At 42.1% G+C, this 11,213-nt stretch overlaps 1 protein-coding gene across 1 annotated transcript; it reads left to right on the forward strand.

The window, feature by feature from the left end:
* Window positions 1-3,596: 3,596 nt before the first annotated feature.
* On the forward strand, window positions 3,597-10,212 carry dselb (dermatan sulfate epimerase like b). Its single transcript, XM_029457859.1, has one exon. It carries the CDS (start codon window positions 4,606-4,608, stop codon window positions 8,260-8,262), a length of 3,657 nt encoding a protein of 1,218 aa, XP_029313719.1. The 5' UTR covers window positions 3,597-4,605; the 3' UTR covers window positions 8,263-10,212.
* Window positions 10,213-11,213: the final 1,001 nt, after the last annotated feature.

An 11,213-nucleotide genomic window follows, 5' to 3' on the forward strand; every position in this document is an offset into this window, starting at 1 on the left:
TGTTACGAGGAGACTGCTGTGATTGACAGACGGCTTCAGAGAAACCATCTTTGAAACCTGAACAGTTGGAGCCAATTTTCCCTCTGCCTATACCCAGAGGGCCGGATGCAGGACACAGACATGCTGAGCAACCTGAGACACTTGCGGGGGGAGGGGAGGGGGGGGGAGAATTGAAATTCTCTGCAGGGACAGAAAGAGTCTTTCAAGGGCCTGGTTTGCACCACCCTTTGCTCCCAGCATGGCTTATTTTTAATAAGGGCACTGGCTGTCAGCACACACCTCTCCTTTCAATATGTATGGCTGGGGATATTTATTTATTTTTCTCAACAAGCAAAGCCAAGATTTGCAAAGCTTTAAACAGCCGGTGTAAACAGCAGGAGAGCTGCGGCAGGAAAGGAGACACTAGTTGCCACCTGTCAATCAATGGTGTGTTCAGGATCCATGTTTGACACATTCTTGGCAATCTACCGTTTATCTTCTCTGATCAGATGTGTTTGAAATGTCGCTAGGCAACCAGTGCCGAGGAACACCTCAAGGACCTCCCGCTCAACCCCGAGGCCTGAACAGCTGCAGGTGAGAGTGATTAGAGTGTTAGTGTACAGTGGTTGACATCATTCAATCATTCCACCACACCGAGGCTTCCTCTAATTAGGATGCTCAGTTGAACTCGTTCTCTCCAATGCAAGTCTGACGGGGTGGAATCGACATGTGGCATTGTGGTGATTAGAAGTTATTCCTGTTAGTTTGTGAGTAAAACTTCAAAGGACGGCGGTTTTGTGCAACAGAAAAACATGCCTCTCGCTCAGAGCCCATTTGGAGGAGCGATTTTCCAGTGACGACAGGACATAACGCAAGTGGAGGCGACTAAATGAAGATCAAATTAGTCAAAAGTACTCTGCTGAGAAACGTGGAGGTTGAACAGATGGCCGGTTAATGGAAGTGAAAGTCTGGGTAGAGTGTACAGCAGAGGATTTTTACCCAGTTTTGTTAAAATCAGACTTTTCTCAGAACAGTCATAAACCAGTTTGTATTCAAATAATATTTACCCCTTAATGGGTTTTTGTTATCTTTTGCTTTTCCTAAAAAATACATATTATAGATTCTTATATAAAAAAAAGATAAAGATAATGAGTAGGGATATAGTTTTCTAAGTCCACACGTCTCTACGTCTCTCAAATGTGGTTAAAACTCGTAGGCCACATACATACTGTTCTGATCAAGGATGCAGGATAGTGGGTCAGATTACCCATAACATGTACAAGTTTAATGCACTCATAAATGGAATATGAATATCAAATGCTGAGGAGAGTAGGTAGTGTCTGACGCATTAGCCACTGGACGATAAGCCGGTAGTTTAGATTCAGTTTCCTTCTCCAAAATACACGACTATATTATGTATAACCGTATTAAAACATTTCAATAAGACCATTAAATTAACCGTGTAACTTTGGCTAATGCTACGTTGACACTACAAGAAACAAGGCAATAGGCTACATGTCATTTTCAGATGAAGCCGGTGACATGACACTACAAATTGACAGACACTTTATTTCACCACTCCAATTAGACGGCAAAGCGCCAACCAATCGTATGTTTTTCTTCCGTTCTGTTTATCTCTTGGCTTTCTGAGAGGACACTCGGGTTTATATCTTGCTGCCATCTTACTACCAATCTGAGAAGAAGCCTGAGGTGGGATACGCAGTACCCATTGTGCTGATGCAGTGAAACTCAAGGCAAACAATTAAAAACATCATAAAATATAAAAACCTTATTACTGTATCTGCCATATTGAGCAATTCTAAAATTGCTTCTAAGATACACATTTCGATAAGTATGATTTATCTACTGAAACCACAATTTCTACAATAATATGTTTGTATTATGGGGAAAAAGTTCAGTCTTTTTAATTGGACTTTGGTGGCGTCACCTAGTGTTGCGGCATCTTAAGGCAATTTTGCATTGACTTTGACTTATTGCCATGATTTCAAGAAAAGAGCAAGTTTGTTCCTCTGCAGGGTGGGCAAGTGTTGCAGTGAAGGAACATATGCTTAAAACTAAATCTGGTCAAAAAGTCCAATCGGTAAAAAAATGTAAAATCGGTTGTTTACAGAGTTGGATCTTTATGGTTATGAAGTTATTTGACTGATGTGAGCTCAAACTTATCACTGTTTATATTGAGGCAGACTTTTAGCTGTGCATCTCCTCTCCATATGGAAGACTTTTTGTCCTTAGAGAGATTACTGCTCGTGTTTTCTGCAGCCATCCTGATAAGGCCAACTGTTTGCCTGTAGCGTTTGCTTTTGAGCTGAAGGGGGGGAAAAAACACATCATGCAACAGTGTTTCCTGTGGGATAACATGCTGTAGAAGACACATGCGAACTGGGTATAGAGAAAGCGATCCATCATTAAATGAAGATGCCGCACAGAAACCTAATACACACAGAATGAGGTGATCAATGAGTGCACAGTGCCACGTGTTAGGACAGGCAAATGTCATACATTTCTCTAAGGGGAGATGCTTTTGAGGTTATTGAATGCCTTTTAAGTTGCCTCAGGAAATGTGTTACAAAGACATGCAACTGAGACTGAAGGTAACATTATGTAAAGAAACATTTTATGCAACCAAAAAAAAGGTTGATTTTTAATTAAACAAGTTAATGAGATCTAGACTGTAATGATTATTTTTGTAAAATGAATTAATGTGTCAATACACATTTAAATGTCGAGGCTAATCATAGTTAAAGAAAATAAAAAATGTTTTAATTTTAATTTTAAAGTTACATTATTTTATAGCAAGATTGTATCTTACTATCTGTCTTTTAATTGTATGGTTACAGACAGGGGCCAGTTAGCTTAGCTTAGCATAAAGGCTGGAAGCAAGAGGAAACAGCTAGCCTGGTTCTGTCTAAAGCTAACCAAAGTATCCCACTAATAAAAGAGCTAATCAAAATGTTGAACTATTTAAAAAAAGTCAAAGTAAGAAGTTCAACAATTTGGGATGTATGCTTATTTGCTTTCTAGATAAATATAACTTCAATTATATTGTTCAGTATAATGCTACAACCAGCTAGCTTAGCATAACGCCTGGAAGCAGAGAGAAGCAGCTAGCCTGAACAAAGTGCAAATGTACTTACAATGTTATGTTTGTTACAAATGTAACTAAATAATAATAATAATACATCGATTGATAACACTCATCAGATATCAATCTTCTCATTTAACTGAGTGTATTTCCCAAAATGGCAAACGATTCCTTTATAGTCAGTTGTATCTTTTAAGAAAAAACACCCAAAAAACACTTGTGTGTCTGTTAAGTGCAATTTATGTTTTTAGTCAAATCAAAAAGAGTGCTTTATCACCACTCTGATTTAGCTTCTGTAGCCTCTTTCCTTAAACTGGAATTTATCATAGCATTAGTAAGGTAACATAGTCTACTGGGGGAGAGGGGGAGACACAGAAACAGACTTCATGAGATGAATATTCAGCCTTCCCACTCTCTACATGAGCGATGAGGCTGGGCTTCTGAAGTCACGGCTCCCTCTACAGTTTGTACAGTGGAAATTTTCCATCCAGTGCAGGAAAAACAATCAAACTGACTGTGTTGAACAGTCGGGGGAAACAACGGAGACGCGTCCGGAGATTACACACTTACACGGCTCCACTTGTGAGATGTGCGTCTCAATCGGCAGCGGATACATGCATATCCCTTCAGATACGTTCACATCTGGATTACGCATCATCTGGAAGGCTGATTTACTGTTTCCTGCGGACAACTCAAAAAATGTATCATTCTTTGAATACTTGAGGAGTGACGACAACTTTCCTCTTGTCGGACTTCGCCATACTAATCGCCGCATATAAGAAACGAGGAGCTTAAAACAACAAAAAAAAAACAGTTCCCGGGATTTAAAAATGCAAGCAGATGATTTTCCCGATCAGGATTTGCAATTTTAATTTGCCAGTTTGGAGTGTCTGGAGCGGGGACACACCAAGCAATGTTATCGGCGGAGATGCGTTGTTTGCTGAGGTGCATGTCCGTGGATGTTGCAGCTCGCTCGGGCTGCACACGGTGCCTTTGGGTGGCTGTGATTGGACCGGACACAGACTGGGGCTGACTGATGTTTGTCCGAGAGGAAATGTTTTTGGGGAGGAGATCAATATGAGCTACTGGCGCACGCGAGAGGGGGCGAATGCCAGTCTTCACGATCACACGTATTACTCTGAGGACGGAGGAAAACGAGCAGGACTTTTTCTCATGGATTTAAATTCAAAAGAGACCAGAAATATCTTCTTACCTTCAGACATTGATGCATAATTAATGTGATTCGTTTTGTTGGCTTTGCAAACTGTTACAAGATTGTTACAAGTGGATGTGGAACGTGTTTGGTCTTGCACTAAAGTTTTTTCCCCCCTATTTTGACTATCATGCATGGGACTTTGATATTGCACCATTTTGACTTATACAATATCAATTCTTTGAACTCCTCTAACAATATATTTATCACCTGGACGTTTTTTCTGAAATAACAACTGGAGTTATGGGACATTACAAAAACGCTTTTATGGAAGAGAACAATCAGTTGCCTCATTTTTAAATACAGTAAAATGTATTCAAAAATGCCTGGAAACATGGCAGTGAACTGGGTTGTATATTCAGTTTTTTTACTTCTACTGTTCGCAGTGGGGACAGCTTTCTCGGGGGTCTTCAACACCACAGACAGAGACATTTTTACAGATGACTTACTGCAGGTCAAGCTCACACAAGCCAGAGCGACTGAGCAGTGGAAAATACAGTCTACTGATTCCCATCCCAACCTATATTTTAACCAAGTGGATGTGTTGCACTTGAGGCAAAGGTCCTCCACCACCCACAGTCACATATTTAAAGTCATACGTGCGGCTGTGCTCACCATGTTGTCTAATGTCCCCTCTTACATGCCCCCTGTGAAACATGCGGAGTTTACAAGCAAGTGGAACGAGATTTATGGAAACAACCTTCCTCCCCTGGGTCTCTACTGCCTGTTGTGCCCAGAGGACTCTGCTGCCCTGCAGTTTCTTATCAAGTTTATGGATAGGATGGCGGAATACCCAGACTGGAAGGTAACCAGTGCCCCCAACGACGAGGTCCCCATGGCGCACTCTCTCACTGGGTTTGCCACTGCTTTTGACTTTATTTACTCCTACCTGGATGAGCGGCGGAGGGATGTTTACCTTAAGAAAATTCGCTCTGAGACAGAGGAGCTGTTGGAGCTATCAAAGTACAGGGGGTGGGGGAAACAGTACCTCCAAAATCATCAAACCACTAACGTATTAGCCATCCTGACTGGTGCAATAGTGGCTGGATCACATGACAACCCGGAGTCAATGATCTGGAAACAAGTGGCAGTGAACTACATGGAGAAAACTATGTTTCTCCTTAACCATGTTGTTGACGGCTCTCTGGATGAGGGAGTAGCCTATGGCAGCTACACAGCCAAGTCCATCACACAGTATGTCTTCTTAGCTCAGCGCCATTTTAACATTGACAACCTGCAGAACAACTGGCTGCGTGAACACTTTTGGTTTTATTATGCCACTCTCCTGCCGGGGTTTCAGAGAACAGTTGGCATCGCAGACTCCAACTACAACTGGTTTTATGGGCCGGAGAGCCAGCTGGTTTTCCTCGACACATTCGTCATGAGGAACGGGACGGGTAACTGGCTGGCTCAACAGATCAGAAAGCACCGACCTAAGGATGGGCCAATGGGACAGTCGTCTGCCCAGCGCTGGGCTACACTTCACACTGAATACATCTGGTACAACTCCCACCTCACGCCACAGCCTCCCCAGGACTTTGGAAAAGCTAGGATGCATATTTTCTCAAACTGGGGTGTGGTTACCTACGGAGCAGGGCTACCAAACGGCCAGGGTAATACTTTTGTCTCCTTTAAGTCTAGCAAGCTGGGTGGCCGTGCAGTCTATGACATTGTCCATGACAAGCCTTACTCCTGGGTGGATGGCTGGAACAGTTTTAACCCAGGTCACGAGCACCCTGATCAGAACTCTTTCACATTTGCTCCTAATGGACAAGTATTTGTGTCTGAAGCACTTTATGGTCCAAAGTACAGCTACCTTAACAATGTTTTGGTGTTCAGTCCGTCTCCTACGAGCCAGTGTAACAGTCCATGGGAGGGTCAGTTAGGGGAGTGCGCCAAGTGGCTGCGCTGGACTGATGAGGGGGTGGGTGATGCCAGAGGGGAGGTGATTGTCGCCTCCTCACACAGGGACACCATGTTTGTGAGTGGGGAAGCGGCGTTGGCTTATTCCCCCGCAATGAGACTAAAGAGTGTGTTCAGAGCTTTAGTTCTGCTAAACTCACAGACTCTGCTGGTGCTTGATCACGTAGAGAAGTGGAGTGATTCACCTGTGAAGTCCCTTAGTGCTTTTTTCCACAATCTTGACATTGACTTCAAATACGTTCCTTTCAGATTCATGGACAGATATAATGGCGCTTTGATGGATGTGTGGGACGCTCATTATAAAATGTTCTGGTTCGACAGTCAGGGTCACAGCCCTGATACCAGGATACAAGAGGCAGAGCAGGCGGCTGAGTTTAAAAAGAGGTGGACTCAGTATGTAAATGTCACTTTCCCAATGTTAGGCACAGTCAGCAGAGTAGCTTACGTGTTACATGGGCCATATGTCAAAGTGTCCAGCTGTAAGTTTTTGGATAACAGCAAGAATGGAGTGAGACTTTCTTTAACCATCAATAACACAGAGAAGATTGTCTCTATTGCTACAAACTACAAAGACATAGGAGCTAGGTCAACTTATCTAGGATTTGGAGGTCACTGTAAAGTTGAGGATAAATATCAAATTACTCGATATGGCCTTGGGACTCAACTCATTCCCAAACAAATCAGCAGTGATAATCAGCTTTTTGACTTTGGGTTCACAGTCAATGTGATAGCAGGGGTGGTTCTCTTTGTGGCCATAGGATGTTTGACCATGCAGAGAAAGTTTTACGTCTGCTTCAGCAAGCTGATGCGTTACGCCCTCTTCTCTGTGCTCCTTCTGTGGATAGCCGAGCTGCTGTTTGTATCTAACAGCTGCGATCAGCTTCTCTGTGGGGTAAAATGGAAAGGTGCAGGTGCCAAAAAAGAAGTAAACAAACAAATCACACTGTACGAGCTGCAGCGGCTCCCCCTCCCCACTGTAGTCATAACAACCCTTCCCGGTTCAGGATCAGAAATACTCAAGTACCTTTTCTACAACAGCTCGGACTTTGTTTACATAAGAGTTCCCACCGAGCACCTGGATATTCCTGAGACTGAGTTTGAGTTTGACTCTCTGGTCGACGCCTGTGAGTGGTCAAGGTCAGACGCCATGCATGGGCGGTTTAAGATTATTCAGGGCTGGCTTCATTCGCTGGTCCACAACATAAAGCTGCACTTGCAGAATATTCAGCTGGTAGAGGGCAGCAGGGTCAAACAGTCCCAGAGAGTCGACCCCTCGAGGGACAGAAAGAAAAGATCCAGGAGGAGAGAGCGGACATCTGAGCTGAAGGGCAAACTGAGAGCAAGTCTGGACAGAGATGCAGAGTATGTTAGAGAGATGAGGCGTCATGTTGCGGAGTACCCTAACGCCCGGGTGGTCCTCAACATGCGGAGCGGGAGCTGGGCGCTCAAACTGCCGTTCATTCAGGAGGTTGTGGGATCTTCCTTGAGGACAATCTACCTGGTGAGAGACCCTCGAGCGTGGATTTATCTCATGGTTTATAACAGTAAACCTAGCCTTTACTCCCTCAAAAACATCCCGCAGCACCTTTCCTTGATATTCAAGGAGGATGCTGTCAGAGACGGGTGCCCAGCTGCAGCGCCAGAGTTTAAAATAATCCAGAAACTACTTTCCCGTTCTGAGACAAACCCCATCCTGATACTGGCTAATCTGTGGCTGGCTCACACCGCAGCAGTGCTGAGAGTCAGCGAGAGCCTTCCCGAGGAGTCCTACCTCCAAGTGAGGTTTGAGGACGTGGTCAACTTCCCGCAGGAGACGGCAGAGAGCATACACACATTTCTGGGGGTGCCCGTCTCACCCGCAGCCCTCAACCAACTTCTCTTCACCACCTCCACAAACCTGTACAATCTAATGTATGAAGGAGACATTTCACCAGCCAACATTAACATGTGGAGACAAAATATGCCTCGGAAGGACATGAGAGTAATAGAGGACGTGTGTGGGAGTGTGATGAGGAGACTGGGTTACACGAGGTTTGCTAGTTAACTTGCCGCTGCAGGTCAGCTGACATTGAGCTGTCTTGCTTACTGTAGTTGCCGTTGAGTTCTGTAAAAAATAAGTTTTTTTTTGCACTGACTTTAAATCTGAAAATATGTTACAAGTTGAGGAGAAACTGTGTAGCATTTCTGTCTTTTTGTTGTGTTTGTTTGGGTATTGTACAGACCACAGCAACAGATGTTTGTGAGGGAGGAATATTTTACATTAAAATAAGTGGAAGGGAGCTTATGTTTTTGTTTTACCCCCAGGAGCCCTTCACTTCACTTGTAGCACTCTTTCATTGAGTGAGACTTTAGACCTTTGCTGTCTTACATGCAGAGTTGAATTTTAGCTTACATTTTTTATATGTTTGCATCATCCTACAACAACTCAGTTTCACCGTGAAGATTAATTAATGTTTGTTTTAGTAAGCAATGAGATTTTTCGATCCCTAATCTGTGATGTCAGAGTTGTTTGCGCAAAATCCATATCTGTGATTACTGGCATTTGTTTTTTTGGGGGGGGATCAAGAGATATTTACTGGTTTAAAAAGGATATATTATGAAGCTCATTAAGAAGTAAGCCTCATATTTATTGACAGTCTTATAATATGTAGCTTTGGGAGATAATTTCCAAAGGCTAATTTGGCTGTCATGAATTTAATATCTGAACTTCATGTGCTGTTTCCCTTTAAAACTACAAAATGTTGCAATGTATAGACTGTTTTGCAAAGCAGAGAAAACGATAGTTGTGCTTTATTGCTCTAATACAGACATATGAATGACATGGATTGTATTTTTATTACATAAGTAGAGGGATTTTATTTGAAGCTCAACGATGTCATGATGGCTTGGTGGCTTAGCACTTGCGCGGGGACTCTTTTGATTGTATGTGGGATTCAGTGCATTTTCCAAAGCTAACTTAACTGTATGTACTCGATTAGCTTGGAAATATAAAATGTCTGAAGATGCATTAACCTCAGAAGATATTAAGTGTAGAAGAAAGAAAGTTAGAAGTATTTATGGATTCCAAAGACACATATCCCAAAGGATCAGGAATGAATATGATTATTATAACTCCCTTTGGCATTTATTGAATTAGATCAGAGGAAAGTGCTTAATAGGGATCAAACTGGAAATATGAAAAAAAAAAAAAAACCTGTCAGCCTTGACACATTTCTAGTCAAAGCAATTTCCAAAGCACCCCCCTCAGCTACTCATATTAATCTGCAAAATGCCATAGCTGAGGCTTACCCTGTGTGTTATTGTTGTGCTGTCTGTCTTCACTCTAAAGGCCTGGAGGAAATGCAAACTGTTTCCATTTCCTGTTGTGGTCAATCAGATATTCAATGATCTTTTGGGGCTTTTGTCTTGAGAGAGTTCAGCAAACAGTGGAGTGAACAAGGACTGAGCAATGGGATGAATGTTAAATATAGCTAAAGGAGAAAAAAAAAAAGTCAGAGACCATTTCTACTGTTATGCTCTTTGGCCTGGTCCAAAAAATGACGCTACTCAGTAACCTTTGATGCTGTCTTGCTTAAACATTTCTGTACTGTAAATGGTTCACGTATAATATGCAGATGGCTCGCTCGATCACAGACTGTCCCCCTTGCATCTGCACACAAAAAAAATAACAACCATAAGGCACTCATTTGGAAATATCCATCTTTCCTTAACTAGAAACTGTCCTGTTTGTTTTCTTCTCTACGAACACTGAAACCCTTGACTGCCTGGAAAAACCCTTTGATGTTTGTGGTCTTTGAATGTGTAGACTTGGCAGACATGCTTTCACTTTGGTGTTGCAATCCTGTTACCAACTCTGTTTTGTATTTGCTCGTGGGGATATGGTTCCTTGCTTATGTGGCCTTGAATTACAATCATTTTCTCTATAACGGTTTTCTGTGGGCTCCGGAGCAAGAGGTGGAGATAATGTCAAGAAAACAATAAATTCATAAATATATCAGCAACCACTCTTTTTGTTTGTATGCAGTGAATGATCTTGCGCTATGAAACCAGAATGTACCATGTGATTATATGACACTAGTCCTCATTAGCTGCGTATGTTGTTTCACTCATGCGTTTTAATTTAGTCTCTTTCACTATGGTTACTGCAAACCCACTAGTGAAACCTATGCAGACGTCTCTGTGCTGCCACAATTATGCAGCAGCGAAATCTCCATTTTATTAGACATGGATGACAGAAGCCTAATTGCTTGGTTGACGTGCATGACAAGGAGGAGCCAACAATTAAAAACATGTCAAGAAATTCTTTTGTCACGCTCTGACTGAGATGGGAACTTAACAGGAGCAGGCTTAGAAAGAGCACATGCCGCGTCTCGCATCTCAGACCGTTCTCAATGACTCAGTCATTTCATTACTCATTTGTTCTTGATCCCTCCTGTAACTCTCTAATGCTTGGCAGCGTCCTCAGTGCCTAATCCTTGCATGCGAAGACGCATTATTCATTGAGGAAAAAGCTCAGGCAAATGCTTTAGAAGGGAGGTTTCTACAAGTCCTGACATGTACTCGCTGCTTAGGTAGTCTATTTACATTCATTCTGGATCCAGGACATATCAGTGCATACATATTCTAATCATCAATAAACTCAGTTTAACCTTCTAATGTTCGGATTTTAAGTGTGTCAAGGGAGCTAACAGTGGAGGAAGAACACTCTGATATTAAGTAGCATATAGGGTAGTTATTTAATTATATAGGGTATAAAATGATATTGTTGTTTTATGTTGATTGATGCATTCACTGTATTGTTGCAGCTGGTAAATATGAGGTTCATTTTGATTACTTTAAATAAGATGCTGCTGGGTGCTTTAATCTATAACTATACGTCATTTATGAGTTGATTCATGTTAATAATCTGAATCTGCAAAGTAACTCATTTCAAATAGATATTGGCTTCCAAAATGTAGTTGAGAAATATAAAGAAGCATAAAATATTATTTTGAA

The sequence above is a fragment of the Cottoperca gobio genome, chromosome 20 (assembly GCF_900634415.1).
Source record: "Cottoperca gobio chromosome 20, fCotGob3.1, whole genome shotgun sequence".
NCBI classification, from domain to species: Eukaryota; Metazoa; Chordata; class Actinopteri; order Perciformes; family Bovichtidae; genus Cottoperca; species Cottoperca gobio.